The sequence below is a fragment of the Ambystoma mexicanum genome, chromosome 3p (assembly GCF_040938575.1).
Source record: "Ambystoma mexicanum isolate Mex_15411 chromosome 3p, UKY_AmexF1_1, whole genome shotgun sequence".
NCBI lineage: Eukaryota > Metazoa > Chordata > Amphibia > Caudata > Ambystomatidae > Ambystoma > Ambystoma mexicanum.
In genome coordinates, this window is record NC_090925.1 from 163,946,863 (window position 1) to 163,973,502 (window position 26,640).

At 45.6% G+C, this 26,640-nt stretch overlaps 1 protein-coding gene across 1 annotated transcript in view; it reads left to right on the forward strand.

Moving 5' to 3' along the window:
• TMEM52B (transmembrane protein 52B) overlaps positions 1–22,396 on the forward strand; it is a 58,014-nt gene extending 35,618 nt beyond the window's left edge. The window contains exons 4-6 of the mRNA XM_069650547.1: positions 6,396–6,434; positions 17,157–17,326; positions 21,978–22,396. Of these exons, the coding sequence (XP_069506648.1) occupies positions 6,396–6,434; positions 17,157–17,326; positions 21,978–22,237 (469 nt within the window). The 3' untranslated portion in view covers positions 22,238–22,396. The remainder of the gene's footprint in view (positions 1–6,395; positions 6,435–17,156; positions 17,327–21,977) is intronic.
• Positions 22,397–26,640: the final 4,244 nt, after the last annotated feature.

A 26,640-nucleotide genomic window follows, 5' to 3' on the forward strand; every position in this document is an offset into this window, starting at 1 on the left:
TGACGCATGGTGCAAAGTGCTCATACCATCAGATGCTAGACGTCAGTGTAGGGAGATAAAGCGTGCGTGATGTGCTCATTCTTTTGGACACCAGAGCCCAGAGAGTGTAGTAAGATGACCCGTGGCACGATGTGCTCATGCTGTCAGACACCAGAGCTCAGACGCCACTGTAGGGAGATGAAGTGTGCGTGATGTGCTCATGCTATCAAAGAACAGAGCTCAGACACCAGTGTAGGGGATGACGCTGGGTGCAACGTGCTCATACCATCAGATGCCAGACGGCAGTGCAGGGAGATGAAGTGTGCGTGATGTGCTCATTCTATCAGACACAGGAGCCCAGACACCAGTGTAGGGAGATGAAGATTGGCACAAGGTGCTCATGCTGTCAGATGCTAGATTTCAGAAGCCAGTGTAGGGAGATGAGGCATGGTGTTGTGTGATTGTGCCGTCAGATGCCAGATCTCTGAAGCCAGGATATGCTCCTGCTGTCAGATGCCAGAGCTCAGAGGCCAGCGTAGGAAGATGAATCGTGGCGCGATATGCTCCTGCTGTCAGACACCAGAGCTCACTCTAGTTGCAGCATGTTGAACCTTTTTTAAGGCAATGAGATAGTACTGCCCATTAATGCATGGAGATGCCGAGGTTTTTGCTTGTATATCAATGTTGAATAACATTGGCAAGAGGATGGAATCTTGCAGGACAGCTTACTATATTCAAATAGGGGGAGGAATTGACTTTGGAAGTTTAACCAATTAGGCATAATCCTTCAGAAAGTAGGAGAACCACTTAATTATTTTAACTTCAATAACCATGCATAATTTGATGTTGTTGAGAAACACAGCTTACCAATGTTTTTTAAAGGAGCGAAGGCCATTGGCACTTGTTCCGTATTATAGAGTCTTAAACAGCTTAAGAGGTGGGCAGCCTGTCCATGTTTCAGACTGCCACAGAATGCTCCATGAGTCAGGGAAGTATCGGCCAAACTTCTGCAAGGCAGATATGACCAAGCGTGCTCCTACACGGTTACTTAAGTTGCTTCATGGTTTGAGGAAGGAAATATTTCTTGGAGAGTTGTCAAGGAGGTGGGTGTACGGTCTATCCAGAAAGTTAGACTTTGAATGGATTGGGTCTGTGAATATCAATGGGCGCGACCATAGACACCAATATTTGGATCCTGTTAGCAAAAAGTGAAAATTCATGGAAGTGGCATGGTAGTCTATGGGAGGTATGGGGACGCCATTTTGTTTGGTAGTTCTGCATTGAGTGCCAATGAGGTCCATAGAACTGATTGCTTCACTGTTTCTCTCTTGAGGGTGAGTGAGGCCACCTCACATACGCGGTGCAGTGTGTGTTAATCAATGACTGACGTGTGGTAAAGCACAGAGTGCCCATCTCAGATCTTATTACTGAGCATGCCTTGAAAATCTTCCATTTTGAACAGACATGGACCTCGGAATATAGCGCCTCGGCTGTAGCAGAGATGACCTTCCCTGGCTCTAACATCACCTGCCAAATCTTTGGACATAGTCAGGGTGCTGGATAAGTGCAGCTCTGCAAACAGAGACACACACAATTAAAACCCCACCCCATTCCACCTCTCCTAATGTGGAGTCTCCGGTGCTGCGGGACCATGCTGCCTTCCGGAGTACACTGCGCTGTATAAATGCAGTTAACAATAACATGGCATACAATTTCATATCCAGGCTCCAGACATCTGCCACACTCCCCATCCACACCTTTACCTTCAAGGAGATTTGAATGCATGGGTGGTTCAGGCAGTGAGCTTGCTCTTCAGCGCTGTAAGTTTGGATCATCTAAACAGCCTCCAGTTCAAGCAACTAATGCAAGAGCCCCCCCAGGTGAAGAGACAGACATAGGCATGATGTCTAAAGAGAAGATGCCATCTGCCCCTTTAGACCTTGGCTACCCACTTGTTGACCCATTTCTAATAGAGATCTTTTGAAAGACACCCAAGAACCTTTCTGCACAATTAGCGCAAAACACTTGTTCTTGGAAGAACTCTTCCCAGGCCCGATTATTAACCCTTTAACTTCTTTTCCCCTACACTGTGTGTATCTAGATATCGACAAACTCAAACTCTGGTGAACAGTGCTTTCACGATCACGCTCATGATCCAACTAAAATCTTCACCCCCTATAGGTAAAAACATAGTTGCCAACGGGCTCGTGCCTAAATTCAAAGAGGTGAAACTAAAAGCAGTCCCAGCTGGAAAGACAATGGAGAAGGTCACACACACGGCAGGACAATACTATCCTCGGGACACATATATCACTGCACACAAAACACATTAGATTGCTGACGCGACGCCATTGCAGTGATGGGAACCTGAAGAAGGTTCCGTTTCCAGATAACTGGTGAACTACTTACTCCCCACAAAGTGTCCACAGCAACTCCACCTTCTAAAGAAGGTTATGGCGTTTCATTAAATATGCAATATTGGCACTTCTCTGACAGCCTGCGCTATGTTAAATGGGAGAATAGCGCCACTTCTCAGCAGGTATACATTGAGAGCCCTGGTGCAGTACTTCACATTGGAAGCAAGCACTTTGGGACACCGGATGGCTGGAATGCTATGCTTCCGGGTCAGGTATGGGTGAAATAATGACCCCCATCACAAAGGTAGGTTGCCTACCTAAAAGGACTACTGTATGAATTGCAATACGAGGTATAAGGTAAGCAAAGGGGGGGGGGCTCCCTTTTGCCCCACGCCCACCCCATCCTTCAGTGCAGTGTGAGCTGAACTTCAGTTACCTTTGTAGACAGAAGTGATATAATTCCCAGCCAGAAAATGCAGCTGCCACTGAATTTGTTTAGGATCTAAACACAGTCAGGCTTGCAATGTGGGGAGAAGTCACTTCACTGCTAAGGAGCGGTCGATAGGTGAGGTCTCAGGTGGGTCTCACCTGGGATTGCAAATATGTTCAAGTCTGAAAACCTAAAGAAATGCAGAGGCCATGGGCGACCATATAGAAGGCCCAAACAGATCTCGTTGTAGAAGGAGGACGCCAAGAAGGCACCAAACGGGAGAAGAAAGTGCAGGAGTTTATGCCTCAAGCGCACTTTACTCTACGGCTCCCCTTTACATTTTGTCTCCCAATGATGAAAGATGTTATCGTTTTGTGCCCTTCTGTATGATATGATATGCCATTTATAACGCGCCTATACACAAGTGTTTCAAGGCACGACGAGGCAAGGGGGGAACAGTGGGAGGACAAAGACAACGATTTTACTAGGTCAGGTGACATTGAGATCGCGCAAGTGCAGTGGTGAGGGAAGGGGAAAAGTGCGAGGGGAAAGGGGGAGGTGGTAGTGCAGTACATAGGATAAACAGTAAAATAAATAAAACAATAAATAGGAAGTGCGGCCAGGTGGTGGCAAGTGCAAGGGTAAGTACAGGCGTCGGGTGTCAAGTGCTGACAAAATGTGCTTGACTGAAGCATAGGGATTAATGTTTTTTTGGGGTCAGGGAAGGGATTGAGTGATTTGACCATCCAGTCCTTGGCCTCTTGCTGTAGGTGTCAACCTCTCTATTTCCATTCCCTTCTAAGAGGTATTCTCGCCCACCCAAACTCTTTATGCCCATTATATCCCTGGCCCCTTTCAGAAGGCATCCTGCTATACCCGAGTATTACCACCTTGACCATGTTGCCACTCTACATGCTTCTTATGTATTTGGATTCTTTCAGGGGTATATGCCCAGTATAGCCCTGGCCTCTTTTCAAAGTTATCCCCTATATATGCCTGTTAGGCATAATCCTGTGCAGTTCCCTTGGGGAACACTGCAAGAAGACTAAGACTACAGGAGCAAGCAGTAAACCCAATTCGTAGCAGTCCGCACCATTCAGATTTACCTGGTAGCTGTGGCTGAGCAGTCAGAGTAGGGCAGTATACAGAGGATACACAATAGGGCTAAAAACTCAGTAGAGCAAGCAAACACTGACCAGAGCTTGGTATCAAAAGTATATAATTATTTATTTAAAACACACTTTCGGAAATACACTAAGCACTATAGATCAAAGCAAGTTCAAACACAATCAGAAAAGTATACACACATCCCTTAATAATTATTAGACAAGTCTAGGTCAAAACACCACTATTTATAAAAACAGATGTGAGCGCATAACTTAGATGGCACTCCAATAATTAAGTTAAAGGGAGAGAAAAAGGCAGGTCATGAAAATAAAACAGTTCCCAACACTTTTCTAAGACCACAGCAAGTTAGTGAAGGCAGAGTCTACTGTAGAGCCAAAGTTCATAGGTCAGGCCCACTTTAAATGGAGCAAGGCGGAATGTGCCCAAGATCAGGCAGTTTAAAATGCACTAAAGTCTTTGCAAAAAATGTTCAAAAGAGGTTGGTTTGATGCGAAAGGTAAAGTTAGAAGGTCTGGGGGCCAACCCAGTTGGAAAGCCAAGGATTTAAGTGTCACCTTTAGCAAAACGTGGAAAGGGAGGCCAGGGGGAACACAGTCCCTTTAAAAGTGAGGAAGCTCCAGCGGTGGAAGTTGTTCCTAGCAGCGGGTGCAGTTCGTGGTTTCGACCAGGGGAAGAGAAGATCTCGTCGAGGAGGAAACTTCGAGTCGTTGCACTGCCCAGGGAAGAGACGAGCCGTGGAGTTTGTTCGATTAAAAGGTGCGTTCCTTTTATTCGCGGTCACAGTGTTGAAGCTGGGCTATCCAGCCGCCGTGGTGCTACGCACTGGTGATTCGACCAAGGGACCTCCTGGAAGGCGAATGGCGAACTGGTTGTTCCCACCAGCTCAAAGGGAGAAGACTCTTACAGCAGAAGATCTTCTCTTGTCGTCGGGAAAGTGGTGAGATCGTTGCAGCAGGGCTCCACCGGTGGTGTCGTCGTTGCAGATGGCTCAGCTTCTCCCCTCTTCGGATTTCTTAGGTCATGTGGCGACTTCTGAAGTTCCAGTCCCAAAGCCCTGCTTTCATGCAGAAAAAAACCCATTCAACAGCTGTCACTCATACATGCTAAGTGGTGAGCCGGGTGGCTCACCACTGGGCCAATCAGAACAGAGTGTGACTTGCGTTGCTAAAGCAATGCAGTCCAGGGTGCCAATTCCCCCCCCCACCCATCCTTTGGAACCCAGACAGAGTGGCACCAGCTGGAGGGCTTCTGTGGATAAGCCTGCCAAAAAGTGGAACAAAGGGCCCAACCTTGGTTGGAGTTACAGAGACGGACACAAACACCATTTTGGAAAAGAGTTCTGGTGAAAAGACCCAACCAGTGATTTTATATTAAATAAATAAACCGGCGGTATCTTTAACATTGCACCAAAAAATGGGTGCGTTTAAAATCAATGGGAAAATCCCAGAGGAAATATTCCGGTGGAATATTTCGCGTGGTAACCACTGCCACCACCCAGAAACTCGACAAGGGGGGACTGGACAGTGCCCCCTTGGAAACAGACCCAGGGGCAATCTAATTAACCCCTTCCAGTACTTCCACAATATGATGGTTTGTACTGGTTCTGTTCATAATTTTCGACTAGTAAAGCCAAAGGTGACTTTACATGCCCTGGGCGACAGTAGTCAGTCCCAGGGTATGGAGTCTATGTTTGGGGGTCACTATGACACCCCTGTGTTACTGCACTGAGGGTGCTGCATAACACATACACTAAAACAGATGATACCCTATGTAGTAAAATACCCCATAGCCCATAAGCACACAATAAGTCAAAGACATACCTCAAATCATGCCTAAGAGTGGGAGGAAAAGAGTCTCACTCTTAGCAGGAGAAAAAAACATACCCCCAGAAAATCCAGCAAAGCTGCTGGGGGACTCACTAGGTTTGGGAAATTAGCCTTATAAGAGAATTCTCCCTAACACTACCCATTATGTCTATAGCATCTTTCAGAACATGTCCCTTCTATATGTCCATTATAGCCTAGGCATATTTCCAAACTATCACCCTATATATGCCCATTATTCCCTCTCCCTCTTTCTCTGCCTTTTCAATCAACACTCCCCTCTTTTCCCTTTACATCATTACATCTGGTCATGCCCCTCAATCTTTGCCATCTGGCTTGGCCAATATAATGCCTGCTTCTCTCTAATGTTACACATTCTGGTAGCTGACAGGGCTACAGTGCTCTAACTCCCTATTGGCTGGACATTGGAGGAACTCAAGGGCAATATGCTCGCCTTGGAAGCAAGACGACACGGAGTGACACAGGTTCGATCCTCAGGTCAGCGCTTAGAAACGTCTGGGTATTAAGTGCATTATAAATAACCTATCATATCATATCACATGTGTATAATGCACACAGCAGACCGACTGCAATGCGAACAATATTTCCAAAAGAGAGAGCTTCATTTCTGGGTGTTTTGTCTCAATGATGTCTCAATGTCTGCTTTGCTTCCTTTAGTTGCCCGAAGACAGACTGGTTGCAGCTCTGGTACATTTGGTAAGTGAGCAGAAGGTGTATATGTGCTAAAGGTGGGATGTAGCAGATAACAGGTGCTTGCATAATACAGTATTGACCATGTGTGTTTACTAATGCTGTTACCCAACTGAATGGTTTTCAATCTATCCTTCTCAAAAGGAAGGGACGCTAGACCTGAACCTCTAGCATTTCCAACCAGTGATTTGCAGGTTACATTTAGGTCTGTGCCGATGATGGTGTCACACCCTGGGAGCCAAAGGTACAAATTGCTGTTGGTTGGATTGGCTCGCCAATGGGAATGGGATGCAGGAAAAGTGGCAAGGCTTTTATAGCATCAAGGATATGCACGTCCAAAGGCCAGCTGCTTGTCAGTTATGGGCTTTCCATCGATGGAAATGCATCAAAATGCAAATCCATCGATGGAAATCCATCGAATGCCATTGCATCGAAATGCTATCTTTTACATGTAAAAGTGCATTTCCATAGAAACCAGTCCATCAAATATATAAATTGACAAGTTTAGATGGAAACGCACTTTAAAATATAAAAAATAGCATGTTGATGCATTACATGGAGCTGTCCAGTGCTGAAATGTTGGAACTGGCCAGCTCCTTGTCACGTTTAAAAGTGTATTGTATATTTGGGGGGTCCCCCAGAACTCTCCCAACCCTCACACCCCCTAACCCAACCCAAACCCTAATCTAATCCTAATGTAACCCTTAATCTAACCATTTATCTAACCCTAAATCCAACCCTAACCCCTAACCCTAATCTAACCCTAATCTAACCCTTAGTCTAACCCTTAGTCTAACCCTAAATCTAACCCTTGTCCCTAATCTAACCCTACCCCTAACCCTAATTATCCATCGAAATGAATCATTGAAAATTATTCAATGAATATGCTTTTCGTTGGAAAGGCAATTCAATTCATAATTTTCGATAGAAAGACCAGATACCCTCAGAAATGTTCTCTTAAAAAAAGATGCTGTGCCATGAGAGACAAGCATTGGTCTTCATGGAAAAATAGACACAAACCCTGCCTCACGGCCACCACAAAGCGGGTGTAAAACCATTCTAGATACTGCAAACATCATATCTGGTAGCAGACTGAAATACCACAGGCTTAGGAAAGATAGGGATAGAACAACTCATTTGGACAAAGAAAAGAATTCCACTTGGGGGTGCAGGAAAGACGGGTTCCAAAGTCAAAAATGAGCTATGAATATTGTAGAAAAAGGTAGAGAAAGTGATCAACCCCCAACCCTCTGAGAAAGATGGTTCACTTTCTATAAGGAATGTGAAATGATGGACAAATATCTTTATTTCACATCCTAACTATTTTAGATCTAAATCAAAAAGTATTCAACAATTAAAGCTGGCCGAGGCAAAACTGGTTAAATTAACACAGGGTCAGTTCAGAATGGTTGGGAAACAAGTTCTGACACAAAAATATTTAATTAATGGGTCTCCCATAATCATAGAAAAAGACATATTTAATAAAAAAGAGTAATACAACAATTCTCTGTGAAGGACATGAGGCAGAAATTCTGCAGGTACACAGTGATCCTGTGCTGAAGTGATCTGAAAAGCTCAGCGGAATTGTAGCCAAATGTCGTTGGTTATGGGACCCTCTTTCAGGCCTTAATTGCATGAAAACATGCAGCAGCGCTCCTTAATATATACAGCAGAAATAGACTCATTGACAAAAATACATAGGGAGGACATACCTAAAGGGAAAGAAACTATAGGTACAAGTACAAAATAATGATACATGATCTCTGATTAAACAATATATGGTGGATTATGTAAATTGCAAACCCAGTTTATACTCTTTTAGAAAACAAACACAAACATAGTTCATGGATAAATTACCTTGAAATAGCTGGGAGCTCATTAGAAATAATTCAAACAGTATGCCCAAAACACTCTGAGTAGTGCATTGCTAAAAGGCAAAACACTTGGGGGAAATGGTGTTACTCAAATGGAATAATTCATACACAAAAATCATAAAACTTGGAACATTTTTCAAATGGTAACATGTGGCGCCACAATACTGTAAATTGCTTGAATAGATTGTGAAGTCAATAGCATAATCCAAATTGTTGGAAGGGTAGGCCACCTGTCGGCCTCTTGATGTGTTGGCCAATGATTCATTGTACCCTCACCACCGAATGTAAATTAGAGTGGAAGGGGTTGCAGGCCAAACCATCTGGAGGTCCAGAAGCTTCCTAAGAACATTTTACCAATGATTAAAAATTGAGAATAAAAATCAATGACACAGTTAATAAGGGCTACACAAGACTGAGAAGTTGCTAAGCACACCAAATTAAATAATTGCAGATTATTGTTTTTAGAATATGTAAAGCTAGGATCTAGCTAAAGGGGATTTATGATATGTTAAGGGTGCAAGGAAGAAAACAATGACTCTGGTATCAGAAGTGGGCATCCCCATCCCTTTAAATTTGTTTTCTAGGAATATATTTGCATTATGAATACTGAAGAGGAAGTGAGATATTGCTCCTGAAGAAGAGAAATTATTTGTTGATTGAACAAATGTTGAAAAAAAAACCTTTGTGAATAGTATTTGGTTACTTGACTGCCTTTTTGTCGAGCATACACCATCATTGAAATTGACGATAATAGTCAGACAAAATTGAGAGTAAATTTCTCATACAAGAATATAATCAAAGTTTCTTCAATTTTCTTTCAGTGGAAAGGAATACTGAGGTACATTTCTATAATCTTTCATGAAAATCTTCTAGAATACTGACTGATGTCAATTCAGTAAATATAGGTGTGCAAGGGACAAGAGTGCCCATGAAGTATGGACAGTTAATAAGGGCCATGTAAACGAATCACCACATACATAAAGAGATTTTAAAGGCACTAAAAGACAGCAATACAATGATTGTAAAATGTGGCAAGCATTTTGGCATACACTAGAAGCCCAAAAAGACATTTAAACCATATGCAATGTAGAAGCCAATGTTGACCAACTGAGAAGAAATTGCTAACACATTTAAAGCTTAATTTTCAAACCAAAATGGAAAACACAATACAAATATGAAAAACCAATAGAAAATAATAAAGTGCCCTGGTATGAATAATACATTCTGACAAACAAATTGCAATCTACATGTGACCATAGTGACATTCCGGAAGCAATTTCAAAATGTAAGAATGGTTAAAGACGGGGTCAGATAGGTTACAAAACAATAAAATGAACACCCGGTAGCTCCGTGCATACGCGCTGTTCCTCAGTAAATTTTAGCAAGTAGTATTCTACTGGAATACAGGAGGAGTGACAGAGCTGTAATCTCCCTGAAAAATAGCAAACCACCACTCTGCATGTTTCATACCATCCAATTACACTGAATAATACAGACTAGCACGGGTGATCACACAGCAGGCCTACACGAGATAATTAGACTAAACTATGTACCAAAATGGAAGAAAATAAGTATCCTGTGGAAACAAATCAAAAGATGATGGTCATAGGAAAAAATAAGTTTGTAAGGATGATCATGCCACAAAAAGTAATGTAATTTTTCTGTGCACGTATCTGTTAACGCAGTTTTTTTGAAGCAAGATTGAATCTAGGGTCGGGGCATTATTCTTGGAATTTTAAATGCTCAGAAAAATATAAGAAAATTAATAGATGTGTTAAGGGGTCAGATATTGAGAATGTCTGATCTTTGGAAACAATATGTGGCATTTCTTTTTTTTGTCCCCATAATGATTCCAGGATAGAACTTCCATTATTTCCAAATATTACTCTCAACACAATTAGCTGCTACGTGTTCACTAAGATTTAACGCACCTAAAACGTTCAAAATGTAGGATAACATTAAATTCAAATAGACTCATATTCAACAGGAAATAATAAAACAATCCCTCATTAGCAATATACTTAACTTCTAAAAAGCATTGTAAAAAGGATCATCCTGAAATATTGGAAAAGAGTTTATCACAAATAGTTGCATCCGGGGCGCCATTATCTTGGGGTGTTGAGATTTCGCGAGAACTTTTCTCCTCTGTGGATTTTTAATTTGCATTCGTTTTTGTAAATATGACCCTAATTTTTTTTTTTTTAAGATTACAATTTTTGTCATTATCCTTACCAGGAAAGGAATGTTTGACCTATTCCGTTCCCTTTATAGTTTTGTTTTGCACATGTGCTGGCAGGAGAAGGTCCAGTCAATAGTAGAATCTTGAGGTGGTTTTACAGAGCGCCCAGTCGAATTGTTCAGATCTCAATGATGGCGGTAAGGAGTTCCAGTTTTTGGAGGCTATGACTGGTAAACTAGACCCACAGATCTCTCTCACCTGTAGCACGAGATGTAGTGTTGGTAACAGTAGGAGGCATGGGTAAGTCTAGATGATTGAACTTTGGAGCATTTTTGGAAAAGGTATTTCGTAGCCATGCTGGAGAAGTGTTTATGCATGAAAGCTAATGTTTTAAAGACGATGAGGCCAGGGATATGTAACCAGTGCGTGTCTTTTCTTGCAGCTGAGAAATGTTCATGCTTTGGGATGTTCAGAGCAGCCCTGAGAGCCCTGTTTGGAATGATTTGGAGTTTATTAATGTTGCAACAGGGGGTACCTGCAAATAGGGTGTTGCAATAATCCAATCTGGAACCAATAAGTGCTCTGGCACTGGTGATGCAATTTTTGGCGTTTAGAAACGGTCTGCATGCGTTGACTAGTTTGGAAGTATGATCCGCGGAGGAGGCAATTGCAATGACCTACTTTGATAGAGTCAGGGTGGAGTGGAGGTATACACCCAGAGTTTGACATTGCTAGACACCTGGATGGCGTTGACCTCTAAGATGAACGTTTTGTAAGATTGGTCTAGCTTGCCAACCAAGAGATTCTCAGCCTTATCGTCATTAAGGCAGAGGAGGTGGGACGCCATCCAAGCCTGTGTGGTAGACTGAGTGCAGGTTGTTGGCCTCAGTATCATAGTTTCCCGTGAGAGGGAGAACAATCTGCATATCATACGTGTAGCAGTGTAAGAGTTTTCTTTGTTGTCAAGTCGTTCAAAAAGGCTTTTGTGAATATGTTGTAACGGGTTGGGGAAACACATGACCCTTGCAGGATGCTGCATGTGACAGGAGCTAGTGGGGCTGCAGCGATCATTGAAAACACTCTCATGGACCTTTCAGATAGGGAGGAAGTGATCCAGATGATAGCTTCCAGTGAGAAATGTGCTGCAGATGCAAGATGATGGCATAAGGTTTGGTAGTCCACCAAGTCAAAGACCGCCGGCAAGTCTAGCAAAATGAGCAGGGCTGAGTTGCTGGCATCTTTGATCTCGTTCAGTTGGTTCTTTAGATCGAGCAAAGCAGATCCAGTGCTGTGGCCAGGTCAGAAGCCAGATTGGGGAAGGCCCAAGGGGTTGTTTGCATCCAGGTAGAACTGGATCTGTAGGTACGCTGCACGATCCAGGATTTTAAGAAGGAAGGGGGCAGTGGTGATGGGGCTTTTATTTATGGGGATGGTGTGGTTAAGGGTGTTTTATTTGCTAGTGGAAGGTCCCAGGCATCCTTAATGCAGGTACGCACAGAGCAAGAGGAGAAAGAGGCATTGATGAGGGTGGCAATGAAAGGTGCAAGTGGTTCAGCATAGTCCTTGATGGCTGCTGCTGGGCAGACGTCTCCTTGACAGCGGGGGGGTTTAGGGTCTTTGCTGATTTGACTTACTTCGATTTCAGAGACTGGTTTGAAGTCAAAAGAAGAAGGATTTGTAGGATGGCCTGAAGCACAGGAGTAGGGGTGGCAGTTGTGACACTGCTTATGGAATTTTTCTTAAAGATGATCTATTTTGGAGTGTTTTAATTGTGTGTAATGAGGCATTTTGGATGTTAACGCACCAGGAGCTATCCTGCCTGCGGTTTGTAGGAGGGGGCGCAGAAGACTCAAGCTCAAGCATTATACTGAAGAGCTCCCCAGTACTAGAGTTCGCCTTCATGATTCTTGTGTTGTAGGTAGAGCTCTTTTCTTTGAGAATGGCCTTCTTGTAATTACTTGCTGCAAGTGTGAAGCAAGCTTTGCTTAGCTCAATGGGGTTGTTTTTCTATTTAGTTTCAGCTTCTCGTTTGAATAGGTGGAGGGTTTTGAGGTCAGGGGAGAACCAAACATTGCAGTGAGTGATAGCTTTAGATTTCCACAGTGTGAGTGAAGCCACAGTGTTGATAGCCTGTGTGAGTGTATGGTTATACAAGACTAACGGGGTGACAGGGTGCCTGACCGAAGATTCAAGGTGCAGACTAGCTCTTCCAGTAGGGGCCGAATGCAGGATTTAATGATGCTTCTGGAGCTCTGCGTGGCTGTAGGGGGGAGAGGTACAGCCAGGGTAGGAGAGAGGATAGGGATAGGTATATTGAAGAGAATGATGTTATGATCCATCCAAGGATGAGGCTGATTGGAGGTAATGGCAATGTTGCAGTTTATGTCGGTCAGCCATTCAAGGATTTGGCCTTTGGAATGCGTGGGGCTGACGATGTGTTATATGAAACCTAACTCCTTTAGAGAATTAGCTAGGGATAAGGCATTAGAAGCAAATGTGGCATTCGGGGTGAGTTTGTGTGGGAGTGAGGGAGGGCATTTAAAACTCTGTTTGGTTTCTCTCTCCACCAAATTCAAAGATGGATGCATGCTCCTCCTGAAAACCCCTCAAAGGAAGAGGTACTTGGAAATAGTTTGAATTACCATACACTTCTCACACTGCTTTGTCTGGGCAGCAATGTTGGTGCAAATTGATGTGTGTTTCCACAGATTTTTAATGTATTAATGTAATGCGATTTAGTTTTGAAATGGTATTTTGAAGGATTTCACATCCTATTTATCCAGCTAGTTCCTTGATCTGGGAGTTAGCTATAGGGCTAATTAATTTGTGTTTTGACATATTTTAATGCAACATTCTCTGTTATTATTGAAAGAGTTCCGATGTGTATAAGCTGCCAGGATCACCATTTCATTTGCCAGGGTGTCCATTTTGGAGTAAATCCATTTGTGTTGCAAGCACTTTCTCTTGACTTTGGGCTGAAATACTGTCCTCTGTGACACGGTCTTCTCAAACCTGTATCTCTCAATCACTAATACTCTTGATGTCCTTTCCCCTGAACTGCAACTCTTGGTATGATTCTGACCTGGCCACCTTTAAACGCAAGTGTAGGGTGGCTGAGAGGAAGTAGAGGACATCAGGGTCATCCTCCGACAAACTGGCTTGCCGCCTGCTCCAAAGGCAATATAGACTCTCTGTCCTGTCCAAGAAGAGAGCTTACATCCATGCCCTCATCTCTGCGGCCCCTAACAACTCGGCCGAACTTTTCAAAATCTGCAAGCAGCTGGCCAATCCTAATGCAGTCTCCACCTCTCCTGTTCCCTCCCAGGCACTTTGCAAGGCACTGGTTTCTCACTTCACCACTAAAACTCAGGACATCTTGTCTTCTCTCTCCTCTTCTTCTCTCTCTACCTCTCCCGGCCCACTCTGGCCATCTCTCCTCTTCCTTTCTCCTCCTTCCCCGTGTTCACTCCCGACGACGTTTCTAGACAAGTCCGATCGATTAAAGTCTTGTATAAAGCAGGTGCTCATCTGCTCCTCCGGAACCATCAAGGACCACATCGACACTCTCGCTCGAGCCTTGGCCGATTTCGACAATCACTCTTTTGCCACTGGAAACTTCCCTTCCCCCCTAAAGCACTCCCTTGTGCGCACCCCCTCCTCATGAAGCCCTCTGCCGTTCCTTCCTCTCTGGCAAATTACCGCCTGATCTCCATCACTCCTTTCCAGGGCAAACTCCTGGAAAAGCTGGGCATCTCCCAGCTTACTCTCCACACTGAATCTGTTGGTTGTCTCCATGACCACCAGTCTGGCTTTAGAGCAGCCAGAAGCACAGAAACTGCTCTCCTAAACACCTGTGAAGACTTGCTCTATCATTTTGACGCTAACTTGCCTTCTGCCCTCATTCTCCATGATCTATCCTCTGCTTTCGATACGGTCAATCACGCCATCCTGATCAATCACCTCCATGAAAACCTGGGCATCACAGTATCAGGGCTCCTTTCTCTCTGATCGACCCTCCCAGGTCCAACTTGGGTCCTTTCTCTCTACCACCTCTGTCTCTACATGTGGTGTTCCCCAGGGTTCTAACTTATCACCCTGGCTCTTAAACCATTATTTGGCGCCTCTGGCCCACCTCATCTCTACCTTCTGTTCTAATTTGCAGTGTAATGCGGATGGCACTCATCTCTCCTTCAGGCTCCCCTCAGTCTCCTCTGCTCTCTTGCTCATACCCGACTGTCTATCCATGATTAAGGAATCGTGTGCCTCCAACAATCTCGGCATTAATGCCAGTAAGACTGAGATCCTTCTCATTGTGACTCCTGCTCCGGCTTTCCCTCTTTGACTCTGGCCACCCACCCTGGGCCCTCTACCCGCACCTTCCTGTGAGGCGAAGAACATTGCAGTCACCTTCGACCCTACCCTCTCCATCTCTCCTCAGATCGCTGACATCTCTAAGAAGTCACACTACCAGCTGCACCTCCTCAGAGCTATTCTTCATTTTCTCACTTTCCCCCAGGCCCACTGTCCCCAGAGCCTTAGTTCTCTCTAGGCTAGCAAGACTACTGCAACATCCTCTTTCTAAATCTGCCTGTCTCTACTCTTCATCCTTTGCAACTAATCCAGAACAGGACTGCAAGACTTGTCCTTGGCTTCAAGCCCATGGATCGTATCTCTCCAGCCCAGAAATGCCTCCACTGGCTCCTGGTGGCTGCAAGGATCAAGATCAAGACCTTCTGCATCATCCGCAAGGCTTTTTGGGGCCAGGGCCCACACTACATCCAACGGTCTCTTCCTAAGCATCTTCCTTCTTGAGCCCTGCGCTCGTCCACCTCCAACTCTGAGTGTCAGACGCTTCTCCAGGCAGAGAGTGGGGGGTAGATCTCTGACCTCAGCTGGGAGCTCTCTCTGGAACAGCCTCCCTGCCTCTCTCAGACTTGAGCCAGACCACCTAAGATTCCGGAAGCAACTCAAGACCTTCCTCTTCGAGTCCGCTTTATCTCTCTTTCTTGCTGATGCACCCATCTGCTGCGCTAACTAGTTACCTGGCCACCCACTGAACCTCACTGGCACCAGGTTCCTGCATGACCAGTAGCCCCTTGTACTGCCTCCGGGCCTCCCACCCACTAAGGGACTGTATCTGCAACCCTACTGTCCCCTGCCTCCCTGCACTTACTTGAGCCACCACCCTGGCAGCACTTACTGCATCTTTGCCACTGCACTCTGCTGTCCCCCTCCTCCTGGCACTTCTCCTCCTCCCTCCCCCTTGCACAAACTGAATGACACAAGGCCTAGTAAGATCATTTGTTTTGTCCTCCCTATGTCTACCCTTCCTTGTCTTGTCGCACCTAGAAACACTTGTGTACAGGTGTGTTATACATTACTTCTCATATCAAGACTGTTCAGTGTTTTACTAATAGAAGGATGTCCAATTTGCAGAGCTGTTATCCCAGGAAATATCTTGATTCACCCTAATGCCAACTGTTAACTCAACTAGACAACTCTGGGAAGTGGTTGGAAAGGGGTGGTTTATATAGCGATTGTTCCCCAAGGAGACCAGCAACCATCTAAGAGTCTAGTCTCTAAAATGTCTCATCAAATGTTTGCTGGCAGCATCCAATGACTGCTCAGGCAGCAGCCTCAAGGCTGTAACCTCATGAGAAAGCCTGCATACTGGAAACCACTCTAACCTGTAACCGTCTTCAGGATCACCCGCTTCTCTCTACTATGGCACTGCCCAGTGTTGGCATTTGGGTACACTGGTGCTCGCATTATTGGCTTGAAGCCTGAAAGATTTCCTTGACACTTCTCAGTGCCGTGTGGTGGCCTTACTGTGGCATAAAGCACTATGCCAGTGTGTCACAGCCTTGTGCGCTAACAGTCATGTAACATATGCAGCCACCTGCACAGGAACCCTGGTCTTCGCAATAACTGCACTCTCAGACAATATATCTTCAGAATGAGGCACTATTTATGCCTCTTTGAGTGCCCGGCCTGCAGCATATCCTAGAATGTGTCCACAGTTCCATCGCAGCCCATTCTACCCTTGTGTTCTTGAGATACACTCCCCTTTCACACAGTCTATTCTAGACGGGGCCACATGAAGCGTTCAGGCTTGGTAGTCCAGATTTACTCTTCTGGATTTTCATATGGAAAAATATAAAAGGTAATTAGTCAAGTAGTAAAAAGGCCACGATGATTGGACTGGGCAGTTGGTGCACATTGCAAGGTCACCATGCAGCCAAGCACGTTGTGTTATTACATTCTTATGGAATGCTTCACATAGAAATTCCATTTGATTCCAGTCCTTTTTAGATTATATGCTCCTTTCTGCAATCCTAATCGGTGACCAACCTTAATGGATCCAAACCACCCAAGCTCTCACAAAACATTCCATTTCCCCCTCTACGTCACCCCATCTCTATGTCTTTGGCATATCACCCGCTTTCCCATCTTCTGATCTTCCCCCTACTCTTGGTTCTCCACAGACCCAGGTTTGGACACCCCAGGTGGGGGTACAATATATTAACTCCCAGACAAGAAAAGCGCGCAGAGACCCCTACAGTTGTGATTTGGCACAGTACTAAAGCCTTGCAGCATAACCTGTAAAGTAATATGCAAGGCTGCTCCTTCCACAGGAATCCGTTTATTAGTCCGTGTATTCCTCTTTCCATGCAGGTTGATCGTGGCACTGGGAATGCTGCTGCTGACATGTGGCATCATCTGCGTGTTTGTGAAGTGCTGCTGCCTGAGGGGGGAGCAGGCTGGAGGGGAAGCAGGAGCCCGTCCCTACGAAGTCACAGTCATCGCCATAGACCACGACAGCACCATACAGAGCACGATCACCTGTAAGGACCTGTGGAGTTTAGCTATGGAGAAAGCCCTGATGCACATCTAAAGTAAAAACAGTGCTGAAACACATTCACATTTCACATTTAAACCAGCAGTGCCTTGGGCAGGGTTTTTAAAAATCAGTGACTGTATTTCGCAATAGCGTAGACAATCGGAAGCAGATAGTTGTGTATGTACAATGGAGCTACGGAGCAGAGCACAGATAACAGCAATACAGAGTAAGAAGTTACTATCCTTGTAAGGTGTGTCATCTTGTTTTCATAGCTCCATCCCCATGTGATCATTGCGGCAGGGCTTATTATAAAAATAGACCCAACTGCTCATCAAAAGAACCAGCACTGTGAATATTGAGCCCAGCCCAAATAGTGAATTCATGGTGCCACAACTTTATACATTTTTATAAAATGTTTAGTCAACAGAGTGTTTCTCAACCAGGAATCTGAGGTGGGCATTTGTAAAGATGGATGCTAGGATGTCCTGCTTGATAGCGATCACCTGATCATTATATCAATTCAATTCAATCGTAGGTTTATTTCAGTGCATGCATAAAAAGTCCTACAACAATTATCATTCAGTCCCAACACTAAATAAATACAATAAAAATGAAGTAAATGCAAATTGCAAATATATATATATATATATATATATATACACAACTATTGTAAAATTAAAAAATATCTTGTTTAACACCAAAGCAATTTTTCTGTTAAGTAAGAACCATCGCAATAATTTTAACATCTTCAACTCTTCTGGACATCATTTTTAATTATGTGCTACAGTCTCCCCTTCTCCATGTTTTCCTTGATTTCCACATGTGTGCAGCAACCCCGACTATCTTTGATTGCTTTTCGGTTTGATAATAAAATTGCATAGGCGTTTCCCCAATACGTATGTTTAAATGTCTAAATAATGGTAGTAGCCAACAGGGTTTAGGTATACTATAAGGCGAACAAAATGTAATATTCTTTTTATTTTTAGATGGTATCTGCACCATTTTCCATCATTTGCCCACATTTCTATGTATATGCTGCTACTGGTAATTACATCATATGGCGATCATGAGGTACTGCTTTTAGGTGGTCATCCAACAGGTGGGGCCATGAAAATGGGCAGAAATACTCAAACACAAGTCTGCCAGGAACGTATGAGATCCTGGCATTATCAAACGGTGGGGAGCGAAAACATTATTTTCTCGAAAGACGCAAAAATGATTTCTGAAAGACTGTTCGGAGACCACTCCATGCGTTCTTTCTAAATCAAACTGTCATGCCTCTGCCACACAGGCAGTGGTGGACTGGGAACCAAAAGAGGCCCTGGAAATAATGTTCAAAGTAGCCCCATATTACACATGTTCAGGACGCCCCACTGTTTTCCTGCAGGAACATTTGGAAATACCACAGAAAAGAGGCCCAAGGTGCAGATGCCTACCGGGAAATCCCCAGAGTTCGCTATAGGTCAGTCCACCCCTACATACACATGTGCGCACAGAGGCTAAAAGGTGCAACCAGTCTAGGGAAGTATATTTGGGGCACACAGCATAGGCATCTTTCGGGGCCTCTCCACCAAACCAAGTCAATTAAGGGATCCAGAATATCTGGTTGCGCCTCTCTCGTTACACCCACAACCCATAGCTTCATATGCTACCGCTCAGCGATCAAAATAAGCATGGCTACTCCCTTCCAGTCCCCTTAGGCCCGTCATTCCTGCTGTAGTCAGAATGATAAACAAGTAGAATTTCAAGGGCAACATTTGCAGTCCACAACAAGGGTACTTGTGTTCCAGTGTAGGTGCAAGACATTTTTCAGCAATAACAGCCACGAGGGAGGTACACCAGTCATAGTATAAATGCAGGACACAGATCGTATGAAAAAGGTATGCATAATCCAGAATAGACAGACGACTCAGATAAGATGCCTCAGAGAAAGCAAAAGTGCTCATGGATACAGAAGACCAATTGAAAGCAAGGAGAAAGATACAAATAACACAGCATAGATAGTCGATTCAGATTAGAAGCTACCAGGAAGGTGTCTGTATCCAGACAGACTGAGATTAGAAGAGGGACATGGTTTTCAAGTTGTGTTGCCTTTAGAAAGCAAAGGAACAAGTGGCTGTGGCGCACAATATATCAATGCTCACTATTACTATAGATGAAGCAGCACTATAGCCAGTGGAACCATGAGTGGAACCATGAGGGAGGCCTTTTTGAAGATCATGCCCTGAAAACTAAATCACTTTGAAGGGTGACACTTTTGGAAGGTTTAGGGACTGCTAATTATGAAAAGTTAGGCAATACGAGATTAAATGAGATGCCCGGGATTACACATTGGTTAAGAGGCGACAGTGTGATTTCCACCCACTGTGCAATTTCTGCACTTTACTGTGTTCTTTTCCAGTTCTTACCATGAACAAAAATAATCCCATTTTATAGAACCGATTGGAAAGTACACAAATGACGTAACCCAACATGGCAGTTTTAAAAACATTATGTTATAGAAGCAACACTATGCACAATTGGAATGATTCAAGCTTCATTGTCTCCGTCATAAAGGGAAGTATATAAGTGCCAGCATACTAATTGATGTGATCTTAAAAGATTTTATCTGGGTTTCTGCTTTGTATTTTAAAGCTTTAAACATGGCCACAAGACACCCATGTGCAATTGCTATTTATAAACATGCAGATCAAAATCTGAAATGTTCAAAAAAGCAAAGCGCTGTGTCAAATGAGCAGACCTTAAACTATGCTAGCCAGAGGCCTGCGATATCTGGTTTGCTTTCTTCTATCTAGAACCCCTTCCACTCAATGACCTTAATAAAAAGAAAGATCAGGCAATGGGCTAAACAATGCAACTAGCATTTCAGAAGGCAAATATTTTCACAGAAGACAGCACAGTAATGTCAGTCATATGAGGTGTTGTCCAGGATCACTGCATCGTCTGCAGGCAAAGCCGGGATACAAGCATTAATGCTTTGGTTCCACAGTTTGGAATTTGCGTACCTAATCACCTCTCCGGACTAATACTTTATGCTCCTCATTGGAGGTGGCTGCTTAGGTTGTACAACTCCCCCTCTGAACAAACCAATTTCTAGACCTTCACCACACTGATGCTAAGTTCTTTCTATAACAACCTCTATCTGATGCAGGTGCATTGCTGAAAGTAGCACCTGTTCTGCTACAAAACAAAGTACATAAACATGCAGGTGTGTCACCTTCAGACATAGGAAAGGCTGAGTCCGCCTTGCTGGAATTTGGCATTGTAATCTTGCAAATTGACACAGATCTCTGCAATGACTACTGAACGGACTAAGCTTTCTTCTGCTGGTTGTTAGCCCGTCATTAAGACACAGGAGAGGATCTGGGTAGTACTGGTGTCCCTGACCTCTCCTTTTGTTTCTTAATCACAGGCTCCGGGGCTCAGAGCCTGTGATTTGTAACAGAAAGGAGGGGCTGGGAGTACCACCAGCGTGCCCCAGCTCTCCTGCTCTTACCAGGTCTCTTACCCCACGTAGGTGAGGGGGGGTGCACTAGTTAAGGGGTGTGGCCTATGCACTGTCCAAATCATGTCCCCCTCACAACTACACACCCTCAAAATCTGTCTCTCAGCCATCACCACATGGATTGCCATCACCACATGGATTGCCACCAACTGCCTCAAACTCAACCCTTCCAAAATAAAATACCTCCTCATCTGCCCACCACATGAAAAAACCGACCTCACCCCCTGCATTAAAGAACTCACCACAGACAAGCCACACATAGCATTCTTCACACTCGTCAAATCCCTTGGCTTCAGCATCGACCCCCACCTTTCCTTCACACACCACAACATGCAACCTACAAATACACCTCCCACGCAAGGTAAGATGCATACTTCCCCCAGCCAAGCGCTACACTACAGTCTAAGCACTGGCTCTGCCCAAGCTGGACTATGGTAATGCTCTCCTTACTGGACTCCCCAACAACACACTTGCCCCCCTGAAAGCCATAATAAACACAGCAGTGAGACTCATCCTTCACCTACCTACACATCACCCCAGCTCTCGCCCAGCTCCACTGGCTCCCCGTACCCTCGAGAATTGCCTTCAAATGACTCTACTTTGTATTCAAAGGACATCCACTTCAAAACCCCATCTTGCCTTCTCAACAAACTGAAACCCATCAACCATACAAACAGCAGAAAGGCCAGCTAGCATTTTCTAAGCATTCCAGTCCACAAACTAACACACACAAAAACAAGCCTTTCCCCACTTGGCACCCAAGGCATGGGACACCCTATCGCTCCACATCTGCACTGCAACCTCCATCACCAATCCTTAACACATACCTGTTTCCCCCACACATTATCAGGCTGCTCCAACTGCCCTACTAACATGTGCCTAGCTTAATCTTCCTATCCTATCCTGAAATTATGTTGTAACTTCTGTATAACCTCACAACTTTGTAACTTTGTCTGGGCGCTCCAAAACCCTCTGCGTAGGACCAGTGCTGAACAAAAATTCAAATAAATAATATAAATACTCACCACTTGTCCACTTCCTCCCTCACAGTTCCACGTACTCACAACTCTGCCAAATTGTAACCATATTTCTGAAATGTATTGTACAAAACTTGTATCTACCGTTAACTGTCTCCCTTCTCGCCCCACAGCCCTGCAGTCAGTGTTTGGCCCCGCGGCCCGGCGGATATTCGCGGTGGCACACTCCCACAATGCTGTACAGCGGCCGTCAGTCTTCACGCTGCCACCTGGTTCCGAGACCCCGCCATGTTACGAGGAAGCCCTACGCATGAGCAGGTTCACTGTGGCAAGGTGCGGGCAGAGAACCTCTGATCTGGCGCCGGTGCCGGAGGAGAAGCCTGAAGGACCTACCCTCTGCACATCACCAGCGAATGAGAAAAACACCTTGTAGTGGAAACTGAGCGGGGACACGGCTGTTGGGGGCCTTTAACTGTGGGAGTGGGCGGAGCCTACAATGATTTCTTATGGGAATTCAGGACGAACATAGAGGCCCTTAGCTCTGAAGGGTTAAGGGGAAACGCAATGCTGCAAATAAACAATGTCACCCAGACCTTTTTGTCCTTGAAACCATATTGTGGACAGTGCAGTGAAGAGCAGGTGTGTCCCCGGTTCAAGCCCCACTGCCTGGGGCAATGATGTCAGGTTGGCCTTTGTGTAATCTACCAAAAAACAAGAAGCATTAGGAAATAAATGTATTACAACTCCACAAAATATTTTGGATTTAAATATGGCACGCGTTAGGCACTTTTTTGTTAATTTATGGGAAGAAAACACATTGCCACGGGTGGAAGGGTTCCTGTGAGCTTCCGCACAAGAAATAGTTTTGAAAGCACTGCTTGACGGCCAGTGAGTGGGATGGTAAGATTATAAGAGGTGATATATGAGGGTGTTCAGGTGTAATCCAGGGTGCGGTGCACGTGCCTGGCGCCTGCTACAGCTGCACAGCTGGCCTCAGGTACCCGGGTGAGTCGCGTGCTGACTCGACAAGGCGCCAGCGTGACTCGCCTGCGCGTGGAGCTGTGTGTGCGCAGCACAGCCGCCCGCGTCAATCATGGCGGTGAATTGCTGGGCAAAGGTAGCACGATGAAGCGACAGCTGAGAGAAAATGCCATTAAGGTGGGTGAGTGCCAGAGGAATGGGTCCTATTGCGAAGTGCACGTGCATGCCTTGGCATTCCAAAGACCTCTTACCAAGTTTAAAAAACTACCGGTGCAGTGATTCATTCGCTCTGTCTAAGCAATTAGTGCAAATACGCGTATGACGTATTCAATCATTGGAATTCATGGAGCCTATTTGCAAAAGCACTGTTGAAAAATTACACAAACGGACACAAAAGAACGAGAATGTGTGCACAGGTGATTAATCACGAGGAACACGTTATATTCAAGAGGAGCTTGGCAGGTGAATTTTAAGAGAGGAGTTAAAACTAGATATGGAGAAAGAGGAGCGCCTAGAAAGGGGTGAGAGGGTTCCAAAGTCCGGGAGCTAGGAGAGCAAATTAATGGTGCACTGGTGGGAGGAAGGTGGGACCAAGTCTGATTCGCATATGGTCTTTCCCCTTCTGTAATGGCTTGGCAGGCGAAGAACGATGGTCTGGAGGGTTACCCAGAGCAATGCCAGAGGTTAAGATTAATTCCAAACCTTCCAGCCATCGGCTCTTTTTTTGGTCTGGGGTAGAATGGGGCGAGGAATAGTTAGGCGAAATGAAGAAGAGAAGTGACCGAGGGGGGGGGGCACAAAAAGATGCTGCAGAGGAAAGAGGAAGGGGCAGGACCGTGAGTAGACTTAACAACAATACAAAGGTAGCGGAACTGAAGACGAGCAGGAAAAGGAAGCCAGTGCAATGCGGCTCAGCAAGAAGCAATGTGAGCAGGAGGAGCTAGTAGAAAGAGTACGCGAACAGTCGCGTTACAGACAGACTGAGGAGGAGGAGGAGCAAGTGCACGGGTATCCCGGCAAGAAGAGCCGTGCAATAGGGCAGACAAGAGAAGACCGAGGCCAGCTGAGAAGCTAAGAAATGGCTCCACTTTTCCAATATTATAGAGCTGGTAGTGGCAGGAACATGCATGAGCACAAATATGATGTGACGTGTACCCCTAAATTGACAAATCATGCTCATTTCAAGGCTCACCTCACATACCATGACATTAAAATGGAGCATACGGTATCAATTAGCAAATGTCATCCCCAGCCCAATTAAAGTATCACAATTATAGAACGAGCTCCAGTTACTGAAAAAAACAGAATCTACCTGTTATTTGTTGTGAAATGCCTCGTGGTTTAATGCATTGGCCGCGTTGCCGAAGACACGGCAAGCAATGAAGACCCAATGTTCATTATACTTGTTATGGAGCGTGTAAAAATCCTTCTTCGGGGATGGCCACTAGGGGGCGCGCAGATGAATAACTGCTCTGTGTGAGCTCCGACCCGAGGTCCTGGAAAAGTGCATTGAGCCCCCACCACAGGTCCCCCCCTCAAGTGCAATCAATGAACTATTCCAGGGGAAGGTACCCAGCATGGAATGAGAGAAAATACGGAGGAAATCGCATGAGGAATCGCTGAGAAAAGCCACCTTGCTTTACACACTACTTAGCTGCGTAATACGCACCGGTAATACGCACCGGCTCCACGTGAACTTCAGCGAAGCCGGAGAGCAAACTTAGCCCTGCAACGTGATAGAGAGTACCCCGATAGAATCTGTGATGAGGTAAACGGAGATGCCTCGGATGAACTGCCAACGGCCCGGTACTGATTGAAGCTGTACAACACGCCGTGGCCAAAGGGTTAACAACGAATAGCTCCAGTGCAGAGCGACCTGCAATGACGTCGGCCACTCAAGTACCTGACCACGCAGAGGCACCAACCAGGGACACCTGCCACCCCTACTTGGAGAGTGCCCAAGCTTGGGCAGCACAGACCCCTCCGAAAAGAGCCTAGTCCGATAAGGAGTGAGAGTCCCCCCCACAAGGAGGTGATGAAACAAAGTAGTGTGGTGCAGATCCCTGGAGATTGCACCCCCGTGGCAGCGCTACTCCTAGGGTGAGACTGTCCCTCCATGGAGCCTGCAGGTCCAGACATGAGGGAAGGTTGAGGCGACCCGACCTGGGAGACGCGCGTCCAGAATGGTACGCTGGCCCCATTAAAAGACATTACAACCCCCTGCTGACCACATAGAACCCTGGGCCAGTCGCCGCCTCCTACACCCACCAACAGGGTATATTGAACGGACCAGTGAATCGTTCGGCGGGCACCCATGCCCGATCACAGAACAGCTGCTCCACACACGTAGACCCCTGAAGCAAACGACGAGGGGGGGAGGAAATACATCAGGTGTACTACGAAATTCCCTGCCATATCGAGACACGGAAGGGAGAAGTACATCATGGCCGTAATATGAGCTCTGCGCAAAGTGAAGAAATATAGTACTACCCTTGCTGCCTGGAACCATTCTGAAGCTACCTGTAGTAAGCACGGATCCTGTACTGAACCCAGAAATCCCTGGTGACTGACACCCGGAAACAGAACCCACTGTAGAAGTTTTCCCCTGCAGGTTAATGACTGTTACAACAACCCCCCACGAGTCCAGAGGAGACGAGAGAGGATACCCCCCATAGTGGCAGACGACGCTCCTCTTCCGAGAGTACGGCAGCTCTGGTTCCATTCCACCAGAAACCACAAGAACTAACCTGCTATATCTCCACCGACAGTTGAACCCCGAGGACAGGGAACAGACCCCAAGCACTGTTAAAGGGCCGAGAGTGTCTGGGGGCACAAAACAGACACCAGAGGGTTGGGCCCCTGCGCGGCAGGGCATGTGCCCTCCTCAATGCCACGCACCCCAGCAGAGCAAGTAAGTGGCCCATATTTCGATGTGCCTCAACCAGCTCGGACATATACAGGTTTGGAGACGGTTGCAGTTAAGGAATAATTGAGATGCTGTGACACTTCAGATACAGTGCCTGCTCTGTAGTCCCTCAACATTCAAACACGTCTGTCATTGGTAGCGGGGGAGGCCAGACCCCCTTCCAAGGGGAGGGTGTCCCTGACGATACATTCTGAAGTCAGATATCCTCTCCAACTTACGCAAGATCCTGCACAGTGAGCTGCAACTCATGATTCCAAGCGCTCACATTGTGCACACCCAAGGCTTGTTGCAACACTGGTAAACCAGGACCTGTCACAACCATCAGAGCACCCACCTCAACCCTGTCTTGGAATGATTTCTGAGTCATCTGAAGCCAGGGGCCCTGCCTCAATCCCAAACACAATACTGTGGCCCTCAAACAATATAAGACTAGACACTGGAAGGACCAATGCGCTGTGGGCTGTCCTAAGATATATAACAGACGTATGGTCAGTTTACATTAAGAAATGACCCTGGAACCACTCCCGACTCATCTGGCGCAGACCTTTGCCCTCGGTAGACCGCAATTGTCAAACACGAGATCCACCCCACAAACTACTTACAGTGGAACAAAACCCCACATTTGAACTAGTAACTTAGGAACAAGACTCCTGGAGTGTACACTCGCCTCAAGCCAAGAGACCCCACCGCATGGTTTGGTCAGACCCCCTCAGAAAACATACGTAGCCAGCGATCGGGCAAAACATACCCGCATCCACGCAGTGATCACACTGAGGCCACTATACCACATTCGTCACCCGTAGACGACGAGAACAAGCTCCTTTCCTTTCTTAGAAGGGTTGGGCCCCCGGAAACAGGGCATGTGCCCTCCTTCCATTGATAGACTGCTCTCTACATCCCCGGGATATCCTTGTTGGACCTGAGTCCTC